This window comes from Hypanus sabinus, chromosome 3 (assembly GCF_030144855.1).
Source record: "Hypanus sabinus isolate sHypSab1 chromosome 3, sHypSab1.hap1, whole genome shotgun sequence".
NCBI classification, from domain to species: domain Eukaryota; kingdom Metazoa; phylum Chordata; class Chondrichthyes; order Myliobatiformes; family Dasyatidae; genus Hypanus; species Hypanus sabinus.
In genome coordinates this window covers 148,036,524-148,062,274 of record NC_082708.1, presented here as the reverse complement: position 1 = coordinate 148,062,274, position 25,751 = coordinate 148,036,524, and the positions used below count along the sequence as shown (strand labels likewise).

Here is a 25,751-nt window from a genome sequence, read left to right as displayed (position 1 = left end):
TGATCACATTGTTTGCTGAGACCATCTTCTTCAGATTACAATGAGTACACCAGTGTTTCCTACATTGCAACACCAACCATGCAAAGATATCCCATTGCTTGTAAAATGTCTTGGAGTATGTTCACCTGCTGAAAATCACTCCATCAATGCAAGTTCTTCCTCTTTTAACAGCTTGTGAATTTTGCTCAAGCTTTTTGTAACAATAATTGGTAACAATGCGGTCCTATGGGACTAAATGAAGACTAACTGATGATTGAACTGAAATTTGGGTGAAAGGTTTCACACTGTTTTTACAGATCTTTAAACCACGTACAGGAAAGAGCAGGCCAATTCAAACAATTAATCTCCTCTTTAGTTTTGGAGAGCATTCCTATTACTCTTATTCATCTTCTTCTCTATCTTAGTGAAATTGTATTCCAATCATCAACCTTAAGAGAGCTTTTCAAGGTGAACTTTAAACCCTTGATGAATCACAACACAATATCAGTATCAGAATACATACTCATGTTCCAAGTAAGCTTGTAACCTATACCAAGTCTCTAAAATTTATAGATAGCCAAGAAACTTCTCAGGAATTTTCTCTATATAGTATCAGCAGCATGTTGGAGGTTAGAGATTGCCAGAGGACAGAAGTAAGTGAAGTTGTCATTACTGGAGAGAAGGTACTTGGGAAATTGAAAGGTCTGAAGGTTGATAGTCACTTGGACCAGATGGTCTACATCCCAGGGTTCTGAATGAGGTGGCTGAAAAGATTGTGGAGGCATTTCAAGAATCAATAGATTCTGGCATCTTTCTGGAGGACTGGAAAATTGAGGCAGAAGAAATTATAGGCCAGTTAGTCTGACCTCAGTGGTTGGGAAGATTGTTAAGGATGTACTTGGAGGCACATGATCAAATAGGCCGAAGTCAGCATGGTATTCTTAAAGGAGATCTTTGAAGAAATAACAAGCAGGATAAATAAATGGGGAACCAGTGGATGTTGTGTACCTGGATTTTCAGAAAGGCTTTGACAAAGTGTGGTACATGAAACTGTTCAACAAGTTAACCCCCAGGAAAGATACTAGCATAGATAGCTTAGAGGAGGCAATGAGTGACAATAAAGCGAACCTTTTCTGCTTGACTGCTGGTGACTGGTGATGTTCCTCAGAGCTGTGTGTTGAGACTGCTTCTATTTATGTTATATTTGGATAATAGAATAGATGGTGTTGTGGTCAAGTTTGTGGATGATGCAAAGATAGGTGAAGGGGCAGATAGTGTTGAGGAAGTAGAAAAGCTGCAGAAGAACGAAGACAGTTTAGGAGAATGGGCAAAGAAGTGGCAAATGGAATACAGTGTCAGAAAGTATACGGTCATGCACTTTCATAGAATAAAGTATAGACTATTTTCTAAGCAAACAGAAAATTCAAAAATCCTATGTGCAAAGAGACTTGGAAAGTTCTAATGCAGGGTTCCCTAAAGGTTGAGTTTGAGGTGAGGAAGGCAAATGCAATGCTCCGTTCATTTTGAGAGGACTGGAGTACAAAAGCAAGGATGTTCAGGCACTGGTGAGGACTCACTTGGGAGTGTTGTAAGCAGTGTTGGGCCCCTTATCTAAGAAAGGATATGCTGGCATTGGAGAGAGTTCAGAGGAGGTTCATGAGAATGATTCTGGGAAAGAAAGGGTTACCACTTGAGGACCAATTGATAGCTCTGGACTTATATTCACTGGACCTCAGAAGAATGTGAGGAATCTCATTGAAGCCTATTGAATATTGAAATAGAGTGGACGTGACGAGGGTGTGTCCTATGATGAGAGTCCAGGACCAGAGGACACAGCCTCAGAATAGAGGGACATCCATTTAGAATGTAGGTGAGGAGGAATTTCTTTATTCAGAGGGTGGTGAAACAGTGAAATTCGTTACCACAGGTGCCTGTGGACACCAAATCATTGGGTATATTTAAGGCAAAGATTGATAGGTTCTTGTTTAGCCAGGGACTGAAGGGTTATGGCAAGAAGATAGGACTTTGGGGCTGAGAGGAAAATGGATCAGCCATGATGAAATGGTGGAGCAGACTCAATGGGCCAAATGGCCCAATTCTGCTCCTATATCTTGTGATCAGAGGCAACAATGGCTAAGTACTCCAATTCACCAGGTAATGCTGGGAATTTTAAGCATTTACAGAACATATACTTCAGGTCACAGCAAAAGTGATGGAGCTTTATGCTCCTAGCTTCCAAATCCTTATGACACACTATCCATTCACATCGGCAGATGTGGGCAGACAAAACAAGGTGCAAGATTTGATCAGACTGAGATACTCTGGTATGTTCTTATACTTCTCTGTAAAAGTTCACTGTTTCCGATGACAAGCAGTTATCAATGGCATACTCTGTACTGTGGACATCTTTCCAGTCTTGTCATAATAAAACACAAGCACTCAGGAAAAGATCAAAGTTGAACGAAGCTACAAATAATGTTCTAAAAAAAAGTATAGGGGACGCACAAACATAAATCATGAAAATCAGATTTACAGATCACAATGTCCAGACTACACTGCTTTATTTATCTTGCAACTTAAGTTCAGGGAGTCTGAATTGGATACCGATCCTTAGGAAGAGCATGCCATGAAAGGAATGCAGTGTAGATTAACCAGAATGATACCTGGAGTCAAATGATTAAGCTGTGAACAGCAGTTACACTAATTAAGCTTGTATTTGTTAGTATTTAAAAAGTTAAAGTGATGCTTTGATGTAGTTTTCACCGTATCAAGGGGAACAGGCAGAAATGATTTCTGTTTCTTTTGATAGATAAATCACATATAAAATTAAAGCTAATCTTTTTCAAATCAAAGTTAGGAAATACTTACACACACAAATGAAGCAGAAGATTGAAGGCTTCTCCGTTGATAGCAAAATGTTTCATAACAATTGATTAATTTTAAACATCTTACTGCAGTTAACAAGTATCTAGGGCAAAGTTCTCAGTGTAAATGGGTGTAGATTACACACAATCTCACTGAAAAGAGATCGAGTTGGAGAGTCTAAATACCCTGTCCTTATACAGTCATGCCTTAATCCCACTGTACCCTTACTAGAAATAAGTTGTAATTTTGACACTAAGTATCACCAGCACAATCTCCAATAATATTTCAAAAACAATCCAAACATTAAAACAGGCAAAAAGAACTGTAGATAATGGAAATATGAAATAAAAACAGAAAATACAGGTCAGCCAGAATCAGCAGAGAGAAAACAACATTGCTAAGGTTTTGAATCAATGGATCTGTTGGGAATTCTGAGCAAAGAGCATCAACTTAAAATATTAACCGTTTCTCCACTGATGCTAACTGATCTGCTGAGTATTTGAATCCTTTTATCTTATATTAATAAATTAAACATAATTTGTTTCACACAAAATTACTTAGCAAATATTATGTCAGTATAAAGGTTAAGCCAAAGTGTTTGCAAATTATAAACACAAGAAATTCTACAGACGCTGGAAATCCAAAGTAACACACAAAATGCTGGAGGAACTCAGCAGGTCAGGTAGCAACCATGGAAATGAGCAAGCGGTCCACATTTCGGGCCAAGACCTTTCTTCAGGACTGGAAAGAAAGGGGAAGACATCAGAATAAGTGGGGGGGGGGGCGAAAGGAGGATAGCTAGAATAGCTGAAGCCACATGAATAGAGTAGGAATGGTAAAGGGCTGGAGAGGAAGGAATCTGATAGTAGAGTGGGAGAAAGAGGAAGAGCAGGGGACTCAGAGGGAGGTGATAGATAGACAAGAAGAGGCAAGAGGCCTTAGTAGGGAATAAGAGAGGTGAGGGGAGGGGGAGGAAGAAGAAATTGATATTCCTGCCATCAGGTTGGAGGCTATCCAGACAAAGTACAATCTTTTGCTCCTTATCATTGCAGCACAGGAGGAAGCCATGAGCCAACATATTAGAACAGGAATGGGAATCTGAATTAAAGTGTTTGGCCACCAGGAGGTCAACTGGATGGAGCAGAGGGGCTCAACGAAACAGTCCCCCAATTTACGATGGGTCTCACCACTGTAGAGGTGGCTAGACTGGGAGCACCAAACAAAATAGACAATCCTAGCAGATTCACAGGTGAAGTGTTGCCTCACTTGGAAGGAGTGTTTGAGACCCTCAACGGAGGTGAGGGAGGGTATGAATGGGCAGGTGTAGAACTTTGACCACTTGCAGGGCTAAGTGCCAGAAGGAAGATTAATAGGGAGGAATAAATGGACAAGGGAATCACAGATGGAGCGATCCCTGCGCAAAACAGAGGGAGATAAAGATATGTATTGTGATAGGGTCCCTTTTGAGATGGCAGAAGTTGCGGAGGATGATGTATTGAATGCAGAGGCTCATGGGGTGGTAGATAAGGACAAGAGGAACTCTATCACTGTTAAGGTGGCAGGAAGATGGGGTGAGAGAGATGTCTGGGAAATGGAAGAGATGGAGATGAGGGCAGCATCAATGGTGGAGAAAGGGAAACCCCTTTGTTTAAAGGAGGAGGATATCTCTGATGTCCTGAAAATGCAAGTTTCATCCTGGAAATAGTTGCAGCAGAGACAAAGGAACTGAGAAAAGGAAATAGCATTTTTACAGGAGACAAGGTGGAAAGATGTATGGTCAAGATAGCCACGGGAATTAGCAGGTTTATAAAAGCTGTCAGTCGACAGTTGGCTCCAAAAATGGAGACAGAGTGATTGAGGAAGGGAAGGGAGGTGTCCGAAATGGATCAAGTGAATTTAAGTACAGGTGGAAGTTGATGAAATTGACAAGGTCAGCATGGGTGCATTAAGCAGCTCCAATGCAGTCACCAATGTAGTGTAGGAAGAGTTGGGGAGCATGACGAGGGAAGGATTGGAACATAGAAAGTTCTACATAGCCAACAAAAAAGCAGGCATACCTGGGGCCCAAGCAGGTGCCCATGGTTATCCCTTGAATCTGAAGGAAATGGAGGGGAATTGGTTGGTTCTTTTATTGCGAAAGAAACAGGGAGCATTAAGGCATTCTTGATGGTGGATTAGAAGTGTATAGGCACAGCACATCTACAGTGAAAATGAGGCAGGGTGGGCAGTTAGTGAGGAGATTGTGAGCATGAGAAGTGCTACAGCTCTATGTAGGTGGAAGGAGACCGAAGCAGGAGATAAAATGGAGTGGAGGTATGAGGACATGAGTTCAGTGGGGCGTGGGGGAGGCAGAGACAATAGGCCAACTCAGAGTGTCAGGTTTGTGGATCTCGGGTTGGAGGTAGAAGCAAGCAGAGGGAACTGTAAGTCTGATGGCAGTGGATGCGAGTTCTCCAGAGTTGATGAGGTAACTATGAAAACTAGTACATTTCACAATCTATCTAAAGAAATAAGGGCACAATGGATATAGAACAATACAACATAATACAGCCCTTCAGCTCATGATGTTATGCCAAACTTTTAACATACACCAAGATCAATCTAACCCTTCCTCCCACATAGCCCTCCATTTTTCTTTAGGTTACTTGTGGCGTAATTCAGAAGCCTAGGCTAATAACCTGGGATCTATCCCATTATAGGGAATTTAAATTAATTTAAATAAATAAACCTGCAATAAAATGCTAACATAGAAATGTCAGTCATTAAATTAATGATAAAACAAATCTGCTCTCCTTACTCAATCTGGCTAATTTATGACTCCTGATGTAAAGTGGTTGGATTTTAACTGGTTTAGTTAGCCACTCAGCTTTGAAACCAAGTAGACATATGCAATGAACCTGTTCTTGTCATATAAATCCAATTCTGGTATTGTGGTGCAGAAATAATGCTACTGACTGACAACTCCAACGTTCACGTTCCTGAGCTTCCTGTCAGATCACCAGCAGGTGGTGAGAGTGTGCTCCCTCATCTCACCCCTCTGTCTCTCAGTACAGAAGCCCCTCAGGGCTGTGTACTAAGTCCCCTCCTTTACTCCCTGTATATCCATGACTGTGTCACCACCCACAACTCAAATCTGCTAATTAAATTTGATGATGACACTACATTGATTGGCCTTATCTCAAATAATAATGAGGTGGCTTACAGGGAAGAAGTCATCTCTCTGACACAGTGGTGTCAAGAAAACAACTTCTCCCTCAGTGTCGCAAAAACAAAGGAGCTGGTTGTGGACAACAGGAGGAATGGAGACTGGCTAACCCCTATTGACATTAATGAATTGGGGTTGAGAGGGTAAACTGCTTCAAGTTCCTCGGCATCCACATCAATGAGGACCTCATGTGGTCTGTACACACCAGCTGTGTGATGAAAATGGCAAAACAGTGCCTCTTTCACCTCAGATGGTTGAGGAAGTTTGGTGTGGGCCCCCAAATTCTAAGAAATTTCTACAGGGGCACAATTGACAGCATCTTGACTAGCTGCATCACTGCCTGGCATGGGAACTGTACCTCCCTTAATCACAGGATTCTGCAGAGAGTGATGTGGACAACCCAGCGCATCTGTGGTTGTGAACTTCCTATGATTCAGGGTATTTACAAAGACAAGTGTGAAAAAAGGGCCTGAAGGATCATTGGGGACTTGAGTCACCCCAGCCACAATCTATTCCAGCTGCTACTATCTGGGAAATGGTACTCCAGCATAAAAGCCAGGATTTAAATGAAAGTGAAATAAATATTAGGAAATGTAAACAGAATTAAAGGGAGAAAACAAAATAAAAAGAAGATTAAAAAATTACTTCTCTTTAAATCACAAACATTAATTTACTTCTCAGGGATGCATGTCATAACTGTAAAATTAAGTGTTCAGGCCAAAGAGGTTGTTCAAAAGCGATTTTTACATTCAATGCTGTTAACAATTGACTGAATGCAGAATGTATCTGTCCTAAACTTTTCAACTATTATTAATGTAGAATAGTAGATAGATACAACAAAATTATACCGATGCAGTCATTCCAATGTTGTGACCATTGGCAAGGATCTCCTTATCACATCCTACAGCAGCTTTCTGAAATCCACATTTGACAGCATATGTGGTGAGGGAATCTGCTACCTGATTTTCCCCATAATAATGATAAGTGCTATTGTCTTTTCATTATCATGGCAGAATCTACACAGGACAATCATCAAGTTAAAAATTTCAACCTGTAATTCTATGCTACATGTGTAACTGTACTATAACATCTCACAAATATCTGTACTGTTCTTACTAAAATATGAGAGAACTAATGGTATTTTCCAGCAACATTTGGGTCCTCTAAGTGTATAGTATGGATCTGCAGCCCTGTATTAGCAATTTAGATCTTACTAGTAAAAAAATTTTCTGAGGCTATTAGATGTAAAATACCCCAGATCAGTATGTTGGAGTCACAAAACTGTAATTCCATTGAGACATTATAATAGATTTATTTGAAAAAGCAAAACGTAGAGATCCAATTACAACAGTAAATCCCAGTAAAACATATTACTTCAAGTAGACCTGGATTCGTCAATTATTGCTTTGAGGTTAAGTAATACTTTGATAACACGTATTATGGCAGTAACTTGGCTCAACTACAGATTGCAACAGCAAGTTAAAAATGATTAATCACCACTCTTCTGAACGTAGGGCACAGGATTTCAAACAGTGAGTTCTGGAAAACAAAACAACAATGGAGAAAATTTCCAGGGATCAATAGGCATTAAATAGTTGTGCGCTGCCCAACACAATTCTCACTGATTTGATTTGATGAAAAACATGCATCTCAATGCATGTTTTGATGTTTCAATGCACCTGTGACAAATAAAGCTAATCTTTTACTGGCTGCATAGTGTTTCTGTCATACTCTATGCCCGTTGATGTACCGAGCTAATTAACCTAATTGGCTATGTGGGAAATATACATGCTAGAGTGAATTTTAGGTGGAAGTTTATGGAGTCAAGTGAATTTGCCCCAACTAGTTGGACATGTATTCCAACATAATCAAGAGGAAAGTTCCTTTTACACCCAGATAATTGCTACTTTCTGGAGTAAAGCCAGAAGCATTTTAAAACAAACCCACAATTATATTGGATGTTAGGTTAAAATATTCCCAAAATAGAACAATTGCAAATGCTGCATTTAACAAAATTATTTGCTTTCATAACGTGGTGTAAAATTGGTTTGCTATAGCTGTCTGAAGGACAGAAAACCACCAGAAACTTTCTTTGCTATAAAGAAAAGCTGGGCAAACTCGTTTTCTCCAGAGTGTCAGAGCTGACGGTGTACTGATAGAAGTATATAAAATGATGAGAAGCTTTGATAGGATAGATAGTCTTTTTCCCAAGGTGGAAATGTCAAATACTAGAGAACACAGGTTTAAGATGAGAGAGGGGAAGTTTAAAGTAAGCTTTTAATGCAGTCTTATGTTCTTGCAATGTGCTGTTAGGGGAGATGCTCAAAGCAGATACAGTAACAGTGCTTACGAGCATTTAGGCAGACATATATGAACAAGTAGGGAATCGGGGGGGGGGGGGGGAAACAAAGAGCTTGTGCAGGCAGATGGGAATGGTAAAAATCGGCATTATGGTTGGTGTAGACATCCTGGGCTCAAAGCCTATTCTATGTAAGCATCCAACAACAGAAGCGTCCACATAACAATAATTGAAAAAGTGCTCTTTAAGTAAGAGCCACTTCAACCACTCTCAGTTTCCACTCATCACTGTACTAAACTAGGCTACCCATTGAGGGGTTAGATTTATGACGAGGGACTGTGTTAGCAGTGGCTCATCAAAAAGTGGACCCATCTGATTTGAGGCATTGCTTAATCTCAGTTTAAAAACTAATAACACCACTTATTACTAATTTAGGTTGTTTCTATAAACCACTCATAGCTGTAATTTTTAAGATTAGAGATATAACATGGTAGCAAGCCCTTCCTGCCCAACAAGCCTGTGCCACCCACTACATCAATGTGACTAATTCGTCTGCTAACCTGTACATCTTTGGAAGGTGGGAGGAAAGCAGCGCTTCCAGGGAAATCCCACAAGTCACAGGGAGAACGTACACTGTCCTTACAGACAGTGGTGGAATTGAAACCAAGCAGCTGGCACCGTAATAACATTATGCTAATTGCTATGGGTCTGTGCTGCCCAATAAGAGATTTGTGAAGATGTTTTTGTATTCAGAACAACCTGATAGAGTAGTGGAACAGAATTATATAGTGGACTTTTCCTCAGAAATTCACCGTTAGTCAGAATCACTGATTTCAATAGAATACTTCTATGACGTAAAGCACAATGCGCTTGGTATGTAGTGCATAGGCCCGGGATCCATTTCCCAGTAAAGGTGTTTCAACTGTGCATACCTGGACATGGTCCAAAATTGAGTTTCAACAGAAATCACTTTTAATCTGTTCTGGGACTATCTCACCACAATGGCTGCTCATCACAAATGTGAGTTATCTCTTTGCGCTGACTTAGAAAATTCACACCACAGGTACTTTCAGGTAAACACATGGCAATGGAGGATAACAGCCTGCAATAGAATGGCCAGAGTATGACGATAGGCAATGACAATGAAAATGACAGGGAGTGTTGAAAAGGAGACATGGCTGTTCATATTGTCACTTATGCACAATAGTGGCTGAGTAAATTACATGAGTCTCTCACTGCATTTATGCAGTATGCAGAATTCATATTATCACATTCTGTCCTAATTATAAATCATTAGATTCACTCATGCAGTCTGGTTAAATTTAACCCCTGCTGTTAAAAACTGGGGGGCATGATAGACTATCTTGAGACAAACAACCACTACAGGCAAATTTTAGGCATTCGATCATCAAAAGAGGCATAAGACCCTAACACCTTGCATGTACTGCGAAACATTAAGTCCAGGTGACAGGTTTGAATGCTAGATCCTTTAGCTCAATCCTCAGCTAGAACCCATATACTAATTCAACAATGGAGCAATCTTGCTGGGATTCCCCAGCAGTAACTGAGACCCCAGTGATCTCAATTGCTGGGCAAATAGACAATAGATGCATAAGTAGACCATTCAGCCCTTCGAGCCTGCACCGCCGTTCTGAGATCATGGCTGATCATCTACTATCAGTTCCCGGTTCCTGCCTTGTCCCCATATCCTTTGATTCCCCTATCCATAAGATACCTATCTAGCTCCTTCTTGAAAGCATCCAGAGAATTGGCCTCCACTACCTTCCGAGGCAGTGCATTCCAGACCCCCACAACTCTCTGGGAGAAGAAGTTTTTCCTTAACTCTGTCCTAAATGACCTACCCCTTATTCTCAAACCATGCCCTCTGGTACTGGACTCTCCCAGCATCTGGAAAATATTTCCTGCCTCTATCTTGTCCAATCCATTAATAATCTTATATGTTGCAATCAGATCCCCTCTCAATCTCCTTAATTCCAGCGTGTACAAGCCCAGTCTCTCTAACCTCTCTGTGTAAGACAGTCCAGACATCCCAGGAATTAACCTCGTGAATCCTTCCTTAACCCTGGAGACTAAAATTGTACACAATACTCCAGGTGTGGTCTCACCAGGGCCCTGTACAAATTTCCTTGCTCTTGTACTCAATTCCCTTTGTAATAAAGGCCAACATTCCATTAGCCTTCTTCACTGCCTTCTGCACTTGCTCATTCACCTTCAGTGACTGATGAACAAGGACTCCTAGATCTCTTTGTATTTCTCCCTTACCTAACTCTACACCGTTCAGATAATAATCTGCCTTTCTGTTTACTCCCAAAATGGATAACCTCACACTTATTCACATTAAACATCATCTGCCAAGTATCTGCCCACTCACCCAGCCTATCCCAAGTCACCCTGAATTCCCCTAACATCCTCATCACATGTCACACTGCCACCCAGCTTAGTATCATCAGCAAACTTGCTGATGTTAATCGCAATGCCTTCATCTAAATCATTGATGTAAATCGTAAACAGATGTGGTCTCAATACCGAGCCCTGTGGCACCCCACTAGTCACCACCTGCCATTCCGAGAAACACCCATTCACCATTACCCTTTGCTTTCTATCTGCCCACTAGTTTTCTATCCATGTCAATATCTTCCCCTCAATGCCATGAGCTCTGATTTTACCCACCAATCTCCTATGTGGGAAATGATTGATAACAAATTACTCTAAAAAATGTTTCTGTTGTATGTTTCTAATTCTTTATATATTGCTGACTTTACATTTTAGTTCGATTGTAATTCTGCAGGAAAGAGGCACTCAAAAACTATTAAAAATTAATGACAACTCTTACTTCTGGCAGAATCCTGCTCTTTGCTGTGCTGACTGTCAAAGGCTATACTTTAGGAGAACTGTCTGTTATCATGCCCCCCCCCCAATCCTGTTTCAACCCCAGATATATCACTGAACTATGGAATGCAGAAACTATACTATGTATATATTTCAAATTACTGACTATATTTCTTTTCTTCTCTCAGCTTGCACTAGTGTTATATTAATTTTGTTTATTATGTTGTGTAGGTTATGTATAATTTATATTAACTTATGTTTGCTATACTTGTAATGTACTGTGTTGCTGCTGCAAAAATCTAATTTACATGGCATTTATATCCTGGGTATGTACGTCCATGACAATGAACTTGAACAATGCATTTGCCTTCTGATTCCATTAAGAGCAAACTTTCCAGCCCAAGAGAATCAGGCCCCATGGTTAATCCAATAAAGTGTTTATTAAATTAACTCTGAAATCAGTCAACCCTGAAAGGATTGTTTATACAAACATTCCAAAATGTCACAAGACCATAAGACATAGGGGCAGAATTGAAGAACATTCTACCCATTACGTCTGCTCTGCGATTCAATCATGGCTGATTTATTATCCCACACAAACTCATTCTCCTGCCTTCCTTCCATAACTTTTGATACCCCTACTAATCAAGAACCTATCAACCTCCTATTTAAATATACCCGATGACTTGGCCTCCACAGCCACCTGATGCAATGAATTCCACAGATTCACCACCCTCTGGCTAAACAAATTCCTGTTCACCTCTATTCTAAAGGGATATTCTGAGGCTGTACTCTCTGGTGCTACACTCTCCCACTCCTGGAAACAATTTCTCCATGTTTTCTCTAGCCAGGCTTTTCAATATTCGGTACATAGGATTCCACTCCAAATGCAGTTAAATACCCAGTTACAATGGATCATCTCCATTGCATTTTCCAACCATATTCAGTGACAGCAGAGAGAGACCAAAGATGTTTGCATTCCATCCTCATATATATTGCAAAACTATTCAAAGAATAACAACTCTATTAAAATCAAGCACTACATCACTAGCCCGAGGTCATTTCAATCAATCAATCTTCAACTGAGGAGAAGGATATTGCCCCGAAATATTGACTGTCCATTTCCCTCCATAAATATAGCCTGATGTGTTGAGATCTTCCAACAGTCTGTTTCAAATTGAAAATAAAACCAAGCTCCTGTAACACAAAGGCAATAAATTCAAGAATGTTTTCATCTGACACAGAACCACAACAATGAAACAGGACCTTTAACATTGTAAAACACCCCTAGGTGTTTAAAAAATGAAAAAAGATAATGCTACAAATCCATATTAAAAACTGAATGCTAAGAACACTCACCAGGTCAGGCAGCATCTGTGGAATAACATTTCAAGCAGAAAGACACTTTATCAGAAGGGTCTAATGAAAGGTCTTTAATCTGAAACTTCATATCGTTTTTTCTTTCACACATGATGCGTGACCTACTGAGAGTCTTTGGCATTTTCTTGGTTCACTCCTAAGCATTTTATTGAAGCAATTTTCAATATAACTATATAAACAAGAGGAGGAAGGTATCAAAAGGTGGAGGGGCTAATGCAGTAAGTTCAAGAACATAAGGCCTCAGAAGTCATTGGTGGTATGAAGAAAATTAGGTGTTGTAGATGAGGTCAATGCTGGTGAAGAACAGAGTCTGGGAAGGACTGTAGGTTATAAGGAGTAATTAAAGTACATTGAGGAGGAGCGGGAGTAGACCACTCAGCCTCAAGACCCATTCAATGAGATCAGAGCAGATCTTATGGTAACCTTAACTTCACATTGTTATCTACACCCAGTAGTATTTTGTTCTGGTGTCACAGTTCTAGGAATCAAGACAGTATATTAGCCAAAGGCTAATTGGTGCAATTCCAAATAGCAAAAGAAAAAAAGATCACCAGCAACTGAAGTTCACAGAAGCTCAAATAGTGAAACCTTTGGAATTGTTAAATCTATAGATCACAAAGGCACAAGTATGAGTTTCAAAAGTGAGAGAAGGTCAGAACTCTTGAGTCTCTGTTGCATAGATCATACTTTGTCAATTACTTGCTGGTAATATTCAAGTCTAAATTGTGCTTTTATGAAAAGTATTGCTTGATATGCAACTGTGTGCAATCGATTTAGATTTTCTATTTAGTTCTTGCTACAGCAACCTCACCAAGACAGTGTGGGTTAATTGCATTGACAATTAAGATTTCTGAGACTTTTATTCTGCTGATGTAATGTTCTAGTCATTTCAGAAGGTTAACCCTTGCAGAAAAATAACAGGGCACACTCAGAACACTTATCTCGCAATGACATCCTTCCAAAGCCCATGGAATGTGCCAGAGTTCTTACTGAGGAAATATCCAGTGCAAAAGAAAACACTACTATCTTCAATATGATTTTGACCGAAGCTAACTGATAAATCACTTTGAACTAAATAATCACCAAGCCACAATATGGCCTCTAGTAATTATTTGTTGGATTTCGTATGAAATTTGTGCAAATACTGTTATCACTGAATGTACTTATTCTAGATTTATGGAGTCCTCAAAAGAATCTGAAGAATAGGTGATTTTTGAGAATAACTATCTATCTCATTAGTCACTAAACACCATCCTCCAGAAGGTTTCCACAGTGAAGTTTCGGTTCAGTTCCACTAGGTGCCTCAGTGCTGCAGCTTCTCGTTTTGATTGTTCAAAGCTTGGCATCCACAAATCTCGGACTAGTGTCCCCCCACTTGAGAAAGGAAAAGCCTTTGGCCTTGGACAGCTGAGGTGGTTGGTTTGTCCCCGCCATTCAATTGGTGATAAACCCTGTGATTAACAGAAATCAGGAGAGGAAAAAAATGTCAGCTGGGCTGAATGGAACAAACAGAGTCTCAGTCAAGTTTCCAACATGTGTGGAAAGCTCAAGCCACTTTAGACACACACAAATCAAGCTTCAATGAAAGCATCATTCAGCAATATGCTTTCTGCATGTCCCACTTTGGTATGATTCTGGCTCCTATTGAAATGACGGATCACTTGAGACTTCCTAAAACCTGACAACTCCAGAAGATCCCAAGGGGATTTGAGATAGCTTTGAAATAATCTGCACTGGTCTTTTCATAAGCAGTAGGAATCTTATGGCTGAGCTGTTATTGTTGTCAGATGGACAGATGAAGGATTTGTTCATTCACTCCACTTTTTCCCAGCCTCCGATGTGGCCTAGAAGTCAGTCTCATTTAAACACTGCTAAACCACAAAGCTTTGAATTTAGAACAAAGAACATAGAACAGTACAGCACATTACAGGCCCTTTGCCCTGCAATGTTGTATCAACCTATTAACCTACTCCAAGATAAATCTAATCCTTCCCTCCCACATATCTTCCATTTTTCTTTTCTCAATTTGCTTATCTGAGTGTCTCCAACAGGGTGTTCTATGCACTTACTACTCTCTGTGTAAAAAAACCCATCACTGACACCTCTCCCCTCCCCCACCCATACTTGCCTACAATCACCTTAAAATGACACCCTCTCATATTAGCCATTGGCACCCTGGGAAAAAGTCTCTAGCTGTCCATTCAATCTGTGCCTCTTACCATCTTGAACACTTTTATCAAGTCACCTCTGATCCTCCTTCACTCCAAAGAAAAGCCATGACTCACTTTCTAGTGACACATTTCTAGTAACACATGCTCTCTAACGTAGGCAGCATCCTGGTAAATCTCCTCTGCATCTTCTCTAAAGCTTCCACATCCTTCCTATCATGAGATGACCAAACTGAACACAATACTCCAAGAGGGGTCTAACAAGAGTTTTACAGAGCTGCAACAGTACCTCATGGTTATTGAACTCAATCCCCCAATGAATAAAGGTCAATACATTGTATGCTTTCTTAACCATCCTATCAAGTTGTGCAGCAACTCTGAGGGATCTATGTATGTGGACACCAAGATCCCTCTGTTCCTCCACACTGCTAAGAATCCTACCATTAACCTTGTACTCTGCCTTCAAGACTGACCTTCCAAAGAATATCACTTCACAACTCTCAGGATTGAACTCCATCTCCCACTTCTCAGCCCCATTCTGCACACTACCAATGCCCCTTTGCAACCTACTACACTGTCCACAACACCACTCTTTGTGTCATCTGCAGACTTACTAACCCACTTTTCCACTTCCTTGTCTAAGCCATTTATAAAAGCACAAAGAGCAAGGATCCCAGAGCAGATCCCTGCAGGACACCACTCCACATAGACTTCTATCTCAACATTTCTAAAAAGATTTCTATCCACATTTCTAACTGTCAAAAACATCAAATTAAGAATGTACAATAGTAGTAAGGCATTCAAGAAAATTTTCTATTCTGTCTTTTCCTTTCCTCTCAGACAATGTCAATGACTGAGAGACGTTAACCCACAGCATACCTTTTGCTTTCTTCTAAGGTTTTCCCACACTGCACTGCACACCATACACTCAAAGGCATCAATGTAGTTGTCCTGGGAAACATCTCGAACTCCCCATTTGCGTTCTTTCATGGCAGTTAGCAGCTTCTCATTGGAGATTAAGTCTTCCTGCTTCCACTCGAGGAAGACCTCATAGCTCTGATCATCACCATCCAATTGTATAATATAGTCAGCTAGTTCCTTGGGGTGTGTGAAGCTTCCCACAAGTATTGCACTTTTATTACTGGGCAACCAATCTGCCACACTTGGGGAACCATAGTAAACTGGAACTGCACCTAACTTAAATGGTCTCCACAGTTTCTCAGTAATGTAATCATCACAAACAGCATTCTCAAAAGCCAGAATGAATTTGTACTGAGCAAGAATCCAGTAGAAAGCATCATCATCCATGGCTGTGGGATCCTTCAGGCCAGTTGGAAGGTCTTTGTTATGTAGGCACTCACCGTAAGAGTCGACCTGGATATATTTCATCAGTTCTCGTACATAACTGTCTCGGTCTGATGGAGGATCGCAATCAGACTGGACATACACCAATGGGGCCAAATGCTCCCTCAAACGATTCTTCTCAGACAGAGGGAGCATATATTTATGTGACTTCAACTCTTCGATACTCTCTATATACTGGGTTGTCAGTGGCAAATGAGAGTTGCGGCTGAATGTGGAGGTGTAATTAAACAGTGTGACAGTGGGTTCGTGGAAAAGCTTGTAATTATTCTTAGGAGATTCTTCGTGAAACAAGGCCCATTCATGCTGGGGCTTCCGAGGCAGCGGTAAACTATCAATTTGAAAGTCTGTGCCTATTCAAATGGGAAAAGAAGAATAAAGAGTAACACATCAAATGTTGCCAGTAAACTTAAAACACTTAAATTAGGCACATATGCAAATTCAATTAGATTTTTAAAAATTTAAAGATATAGTACAGTAACAAGCCTTTCTGACCAAAGAACCTGCGCCACACAATTACATTTATGTGATCAATTAACCTACTAATCCATACGACTTTGGAATGTGGGAGGAAACCACAGCACCCAGAGGAAACCCATGTGGTTACAGGAAGAATGTACAAAGTTCTTACACGCAGCAGTGGGATTGAACCCAGGCTACTAGTGCTGTAATAGTGTTATGCCAACCATTACACTAATGGGATACATTAAATATTAGTATGGCTCTCCATCCAGTGTCTGGTTGCATTGACCAAGAACAACAGCAAACAGTGGACATCTGCAATGGAATAACTTTAGAGCATTTGTTTTACAAGTGGATTGCAGAGAAGTTTTAATTTTATTTAGAAATATTAACTTCTATTAACTGATCAATTTATGACTACTAACAAAAAAAACTAAGGTTCAATATAATGAGAATTCAACAAATAAACTGCTGTAGGAAATCAGAGTTGAGCAGCATCTGTGTAGGAGGGAAGGAATTGTTGAAGTTTGGGACAAAAGCCTGCATCAGTTCTGATGCAGTATTTTATCCCAATGTGTTGACATTTCCTCTCCCCCACTGCTCCTCACAGATCCTGCTCACCCACTGAATTCCTCCAGCAGATTACTTGTTGGTCCAGCTTCCAGCACCTTCAGTCTTTTACATCTCTGTAATAACAATTCTGTTATTTCAAGTCTCAACCACAGTAAAGCACTTTCTCTTAGAGCAGTCTATCATTCTGAAGCTGTTGGTCAACTATTCAAAAGTTTTATGGGTTGTTGATAAGCTGCCTTCCCAGTGGTTCTGATATCAGACAGGTAATCATGCACCTGAACTATATTTTATGTTCTAAATCCCATAATGACAATTTGAATTCAGTTTCAAAATCAAATGGTGATAGTGTCAGGGTACCAATTTAAATGACCAGAATACCTTCAAATTGCTTTAAAACCTCAGCTGATTTGCTAATGTCCTTATACAGATAGACAGAAGCCTGCCATTAATTGCTCAACAGCAACAAATGATAAGATACTGTTACCGAGTCTGAGAAGATACACACAATGAATCCATACATCAGGAGTCATAGGGTTGGAAACAAGCCTTTAGCCCAACTGGTCCATGCTGATCAGATGTCTATTGAACATATTTTTATTTGTCTGTGTTTGGCACATATCGCTCTAAAATTTTCTATCCATGTAAATGCAAAAAGCGCTTTCTACCCACAAGCCTATGCTTTATACACACTTTCAGACCCTTCCTTCATGATGCAGTATATGTATTAAGAACTAAGATAGTATTAAGAATTAAGACAGCTTCAATGACTGTCAGTCATGGGTTTAGAATCAGATACCAACTATTATCAGCAAGCCTCATCTATTCATTTGAAAGCGAAAACCTGAAAATTGGTGAAACAGGACAGTGGAGAACATTAAAATGTAGCTGGCATTAGAATTATCTGTCGGGTGATGGGTAGGACTATCGATAGATGTCCAAGCATGCGGAATATGTTCAGTTCTGGGTGGGATTTAATACACGCACAGAGGATGTGGAGTGTGTCATTTGGTTTTGGGTGAGCCTATAAACATATACAACATATAAATGGACAGAGTGGGAAGTCAGTCATGTACTGGGAACATACACTGCTACTCTGCACACATTTCCTCTGGCTCAGGGCCTTCCCTCCTCCCTCGTGTGTTAATATAAACACTGTTATTTGCCTCTTCCCTCCCACCTCCTCCCATCCTTCCCTCCCGAAGGAAGAAACACCAGATCAGCTCAACTTTAATTCTGTTTATGAAAACCTCTCTTTAGCAGTCACTGAACAAGCAACCTGCATCTTCCACAAGTCATAAATTTTAAAAGTTAGTACACCCCGCTTCCTCAGCATCAAACATACAAGAGGGCAATCATAAAATCCACTAACCAGATTTAATATTCACAGACAACACAAAAATCCAGTAACTGTGCAACGGATTAGGATTCAGCCAGGTTAACTTGACAGATAGGGAGTTATAAGTTCTGCATCCACAGACCTAGTGTTATACCTTTAGCACAATTTTAAGTTCAAAGTAAATTTAGTATCAAAGTGCATATATGTTACAATATACTAGCTTTACATTTTCTTGCACATATTTACAGAAAGCTACTGACCCTCTCCAACTCCATCCTCCTAATGAGGACTGGCTCAAGGATTTATGTTCCACTGCCCATAATACTCAATATCACCTCTTCCCTGCATTAAGATCTATAAGATTATAAGACGTAAGAGCAGAATGAGGACATTTGGCCCATCGATTCTGCTCCCCCATTCCATCATGGTTGGTTTATTATTCCTCTCAACTCATTCTCCTGCATTATCCCCGTAACCTTTGACACACTGATTGATCAAGAACCTATCAATCTCTGTCTTAAATATGTCCAGTAACTTGGCCTGCACAGCCACCTGTGGCAATGAATTCCAGATTCACCACCCACTGGCTAAAGAAAATTTTCCTCATCTCTGTTCTAAATGAACGTCCCTCAATTCTGAGGCTGTATCCTTTGGTCCTAAATTCCTCCACTAAAGGAAACATCCTTTCTCTATCCACTCTATCTAGGTCTTTCAATATTCAATACGCTTCAATGAATTCCCCCCTCATTCTTCCAGCAATAACAAACTCAGAGCCATCAAATACTCCTCATACGTTAACCCATTCATTACTAGGATCATTCTCAAGAACCTCCTCAGGACCCAATCCAATGCTAGCACATCCTCTCTGAGATAAGGCGCCCAAAACTGCTCACAATACTCTAAGCGCTGTCTGACCAATGCCTTAGAAAGCCTCAGCATTATATCCTTCCTTTCTATTCTGGCTCCCTTGAAATGAATGCTAATGTTGCATTTACCTTTCTTATCACTGATTCAACCCGCAAGTTAATCTTTAGGAATCCTGCATGAGGACTCCCAAATCCCTTTGCACCTGCATTTTGAATTTTCTTCCCATTTAGAAAATAGTTAACACCCTTATTCCTTCTAACGAAGTGCATTAACATGCACTTTGCTACACTATATTCCAACTGCCACTTCTTTGCCCGTTCTCGCAATCTGTTTAAGCCCATCTGCAGAGACCCTGCTTCCTCAACATTACTTGCCCCTTCACCTATCATCCACAAACTTGACCACAAAGCCGTCAATTCTTTCATCAAAATCATTGACATATAACGTAAAAAGAAACAATCCCAACATAGACCCTTGCAGCACATCACTAGTCACCGGCAGCTGACAAGACCCCTTTATTCCCACTCTGTCTCCAGCTGCAGTCTTTCCTGTAATACCACGGGCACTTTAACTTGCTAAGCAATCTCATGTGCGGCACCTTGTCCAGATTTGTCAGGCAAGATTTCCCCTTTAGAAAACCACGCTGACTTTGGCCTATTTTGTTATGTGCCTTCAAGTGCCCTGAGACCTCATTCTTAACAACAGACTCCAACACTTGTCAGGTTAACTCATCTATAATTTTCTTTCTTCTGCCTCTCCTTTCTTTAAGAGTGGAATGACATTTGCAATTTTCCAATCCGCTGGAACTATTCAGGAATTTAATGACCCTTGAAAGATCATTACTAATGCCTCCACAATCTCTTCAGCTACCTCATTCTAAACACTAGGATGTAGCCCATCCGGTCCAGGTGACTTATCTACCTTCAGACATTCCTATTCTTACCCTCAATGGTGCTTGGCACAGGCAGCAATCCAGAGATTACTTCCCTAGGAGTCTTGCTTTTCAGCTTTCTGCCTAACTCCCTATACTCTCTCTTCAGAACCTCCTCCCTTTTCCTACCAATGTCATTGTACCAATATGTACCATTACTTCCAGCTGCTCACCCTCCCCCTTTAGAATGGTGTGGACCCAATGCGAAACATCCCTGACCCTGGCACCTGGGAGATAACATACCATCCTGGTGTTTCTTTCACATCCGGTGTCTGCTTTTCCATTTCTGGAATCCCCCATCACTACTGCACTCCTCTTCTCACCCCTTCCCTTCTGAGCCGCAGAAACAGACTCAGTGCCAGAGATCAGGTCACGGTAGCTTCCCCCTGCTAGGCTGTCCCCACCCCAACAGAATCCAAAGTGGATAATTATTATCTAGGGGAACAGCCACAAAGGTACCCTGCAATGACTGCCGATTTCCTTTCCCGTTCCTGATAGTAATCCGCATACCTGCCCCCTGCAACCTAGGGATGACTACCTCCATGTAGCTCCCATCTATTGCCTCCAGATTTTCCCATGAGCCGAAGGTCATCCAGCTGCAGGCCCCATTTCTAACACGGTCTTCATGCAAATGTAGTTATTAGGCAGACTAGAGGTCTCCCAAAGTACCCATATTTCACCCAAGGAACATACCATTAACCTTGGGCCCATTCTCAGTACACTAGCTATGTACCAACAGAGAAAGACTTACTAGAAACTTAATTAGAGCCTCCACCTGTGCTCGGTGAAGCCTGTTCTCGCCTAAGCCTGACCACTCCAACACTGTCCACCGTACAACTGCCGCTCCACTTACAACTCGCTTCTTTTTATTGGCCCCTGCCCACTGCCTAATAGATCATAATGACTGCAGTACGCCATAAGTCCTGAAAACACCCGAGCTCTTTTTAAACCTTGTGCTACATCGTCAAGGAGCAACCTCTCATGCTGATCGCAGCCCACTGAAAAAAGTTACTATACTTTATATCGACAGACCTGATAGACTGAAAACCAAAAGGAAATACTGGTATTTTTTTCAAGTACTTTTGATATTGGCCCATACAAAAACTTACCAACCAGCGCATTTTTGGTACGTGAGAAGACACCAAGAGCACCCAGAGGAATCCCCATAGTTACAGGGAGAATGTATAAATTGCAGACAGATAGCACCAGAGGTCAGGACTGAACCTAAAGTTATACAAACTGTGGAAAGCAGTGCCACTTTGTCATGCCGCAGTGCTGCACCATTCCTGTCAACCTAGAGTACTATTCACCAGTCTGTGGAACAGGACTTGAATCCCTAACCCTCTGGCTTTGAGGCAAGAAAACCACACACAACACCTATTAATACACTGCAACTTCATGCCAAGAGAGGAAGCAGCAATAACATTTCAAAGTCTGCTTTATTTCTTTAAGCACTTTTTCCACTAATAGTAATTGGAGATTTACTTCTTAATGGTAGGGTTTTAAAATAAACAATATTAACAAAAGTTTAAAAATAGCAATAACTTAAAACTTAGTTGACATTTAAAGCTTTCTTCTAAGATCTGGCTCTGCTCTATTTTTAAGAAGACCGAATGTTCTACAGTGCTGGGAAATGAGGAACAGTTCACCACCAAAGCAAGTTCAGTTCCAGGAGGAATGACAATAAACCGGAGGTGACATTGATGAGCTGACAATCTTCCACATCACTGCCAGTACACACTCACAACATGCAATGGGATTTTCTGGCTGTGAGATACAATCAGTTTGCTTGGACAGGGTGGGAGATAAGGAATATCACAAAATCCCTCCACCACGGTCATCCTTCAAAATCACTATCTAATATTAGTGGCATAAAATCTATATCCAACTCTTAAGAAACAGGACACCAGTCAACTTCAATGCTATGCCAGTGACATGCCTATTTAATTCTCTTTTTTGTTCCATTTTTCAGTTGCAGTTCAATCATTTTAGAGTATCTAACACCAAGATTCAAACAAGCTTTGGACAAAATAATGAAGGTCGTTACTTCCATAGAAGATAGTTCCCTAAAGACACCAGCTCTCCCTCTACCCATCCATCACTCTCAATGCAAAAAAAAAACACAGCACTTCTAATTCTTAACACTAAACCCACTGATTATGACATAAGGGCAGAGATACAGAGGCAAGAAATTTATTATCCTTGAATATTCTGCTGCAGCTCACCCCTGATGTCCGTGGTTAAATATAATTTAACTTTGATGAAGTAGCACCTCATACACCTTCTGGATATGTTGTAGCCTTAAAGACTCGATGTCAAATTCAATACTTTCAGGTAACTCACTTTTTTTGTATCACTGCTGGCCATCTCTGCTGTAGATTATCTATCTACAGCATTAACTCTTTCCACTGATAATATCTGTTCTGCTCGGCACTTCCTAAAACTCTGATCTGCATCTCACACCTTTTATTAAGTTCTTCATCAATCTATCAGCTGCATCAGCAGTTCATCTTTAAGGCAGCTCTAGCCTTACCCAATCAGAGCCATTCCCATTGTGCTCACCATCCTTGTCCCACCTTCTCTGCAACTTAAACGAATTAACTACTATTCTTTTTCCACAAATGCTCCCTGATAGGTTTTGAATTTTTAACATTTTATGGTTTCATGATAAATCGTGGTGATTTTTCTTTTGGTAGGGTATGGGCAATAACTGCTGGACTAGCTGGCAAAGCCTTCTACCCATGAAGGAATTTAAAAAAACCAGGCACTTCAAGTTGTAAGCAGCTGAATCAACCTTGTTCTTTGTTCAGTGTGACAATGCCTTTACAAACATAACTTCAGTGTTGCATGCTTCACATTTTACAGGCAAACAAAGGCAAAAAGCACAACTAAAGGACTACCTGCAGAGTCCTGTTTGCATAGTTGTTAATAATAAGCATAAGGTTAGACAGAAGCTTTTCTGATAATGACTGAGGAGGCTTTCAAGGTAGTCGGTTTTCAGGAGGCTACAATGGGAGGCCAACTTAAGAGAAAGTGCCTGTCTACTGCCTGAACCAGATGCATAATGAGGAGAAAAATGAGGCTTGCTTAATTCATAGATGTGCAGAAGTGACAATTCCCTAAGGAAAGGGGGCTGGGGAATCCAGCAGGATATTTAATCACACTTATAATTATTCACAATGTCAAAGGTAACTAGCTTAATTAACTGAGCAATTTCTCTGATGTATGCTAAATCATTCACAGTTACAATTGTGTCTTAACCAGACTGAATGCTCAATGTTCTTGCATTAACTTTCACACTTAAGACATAAATCAGCTAATTTACTGACCAGCCATGAATTTGGAAATCTCTTCCTAAAGGGAGACTCTGGTATTTTGCTTCACAGGTAGGTGTTCCTCCCACCTCTCTACCCTTTCTGACATTGTTCGAAGGCTTAGCAGCTGCTGCCCGTCCTGTATTATAAGCTCAGAATTTCTTCAAGGTCAAGTGTTAACGATTTCATTTTGGAGCACATGCCACGGTTTTCAATGCATTTGCGCAGTAGCCAGTGTGTGCTTTGCTAAGTGTGCCCTGTGCTCAGGTTAACTACCTCCTGCCTACAGAGGATCATGGACCTGAACTCAGAAAGCAGCTGTTGGGTTACAGGCTCTACAAAGCCTACATCTACAAAATCTACCTGCAGGACAGTTGTGTTCAATCTGAACACCTACCAATTTATATATAATTAGTTCCTGGTGATACAATTTATTGGGGATGCGTCAGCGACCACAATTCTCAGCGATGCAACAGAAAAAGATCCAATTTTGGTGAAGAATGTTCCAGGGTTTTGTCTTTGAAATACAATGCCACCCATTACCTCCTGAGAGACAAATGGAGCTGTTCTATTCATTTTCAAGCAAACTGGTAGGGTGAGCAACTATTGCTCATCCCTAATTGCCCTCAGATGCTGGTGGTGAAATACCATCTTCAACCACCACAGTCCTTCTGGCGAAAGTGCTCCCATACTGCTGTTGGGTAGAGTGCCCCAGGATTAAGACCCAAACAATTTACTTCTGAATGATAATGGCAAAGGACCTGGAGATGGTGATGTTCCTATCAATCCCAACAAACCTGACATAACCCTGATGACCCTCACCAATTTTAAGAGATGTCCCATAGTCAGCATCCTATCTGGATGTATCTCAGACAAGATTGGCAACTGCTGTGAGCAAGACTGCAAAGAAATTGCAGAGAGTTGTGAACACAGTCTGGTCCATCGCAAGATACAGCCTTGTCTTCATTGACTCTGTCTACACTTCCCACTGCCTCAAGATAGCCAACATAATCAACGACTTCTCCCACCCTAGTTATTGTCTCTTCTCCTCCTCTCATCGGGCAGAAGGTACAAAAGTTTGAGAACATCTACTACCAGGCTCAAGGACAACAGCTATCCTGCTTTTATAAGATTTCTTATATTTTGAAAAAAGAAGTCTGGATCTTTCAGTCTAACTAGCTATAGCCCTACATTTGTGTACCTGCTCTGCACTTTTTCTGTAAGTGTTACAATATACCCTGCACTCCGTTTTTTTTTTGTACTTACATATGGAATGATCTGTCTGGATGGCAGGCAAACAAGAGGCTCTTACTGTATCTCAGTACATGTGACAATAATAAAACAATTAGCAACTCATGCAAAAGAAGGCATACACAATATGCAAGCCCTTCCTTGGAGTAAGGGTACAGCCTTAGTGGGAACAGAGTGAGTGAGGAGGATCTCTAATAGAGGTGTCATGAAGATGATAAGCAGTGTTGAGAGTGAAACTGTTGAGAGGAACCAAGAGTCATGGGCCATTTGATAATGGTGATAGGCTAAAGAACTGAAAATGGCATCAGGAAAATCCTTTGCAATGCAAGTAGTTCTGGTCTGACATGCACTCCTGGAGTACTGGGATGGCAGATTCAACTGTAGTATTCTGTAAGGGAAAAAGGAGGTAGTTGGGTTCCTTCTTCACATGATTAGTAAAGACACAACAGGCCAAATGGCCTCCTTTCATTCTGTGAGTCCGCTGAATTTTGTGGCGTGTGAAGCCCAAGGTGTTGTATGTTGTAGAATTGTCCCCATGTGCTTAACACACCCAAAGGGTGTTACTCCATGTGTTCAGCAATGAAGAGAAAAATTGTCAGCAACCACCAAACCAATATGACACCTGGACTGAACCCTTTTTCCAGAAACCATCTGACATTTCTAAAAAAAAATGCCATCCCCTAACACTCACCCAGTGAGGTCTTTCCCATTGCAACTATAAACTGTAAATCTGCTCCACTGTAAACAGACCTGTAGCCTTGGACACTTACCAAGAAGAATGCGGTTATTGGTTAGGCAATGGTTCACGTTTTAGAATTATAAGGTCCTGTACCAATCCTCTATAGTTCTACAAGGTAGATACAAAAAATACTGGCAATGGAAGAGGAGCTTTTGTTCCCATCCACCCAG

General features: G+C 40.8%; 1 protein-coding gene across 1 annotated transcript in view; it reads right to left on the bottom strand.

Moving 5' to 3' along the window:
* Positions 1–11,361: 11,361 nt before the first annotated feature.
* The window catches only part of fut10 (fucosyltransferase 10), a 47,814-nt gene continuing 33,424 nt past the window's right edge, over positions 11,362–25,751 (bottom strand). Inside the window, exons 3-4 of the mRNA XM_059965356.1 lie at positions 15,626–16,461; positions 11,362–14,029 (exon numbers count right to left, since the gene is read on the bottom strand). Coding sequence (XP_059821339.1) covers positions 13,814–14,029; positions 15,626–16,461 — 1,052 coding nt within the window. The 3' untranslated portion in view covers positions 11,362–13,813. The remainder of the gene's footprint in view (positions 14,030–15,625; positions 16,462–25,751) is intronic.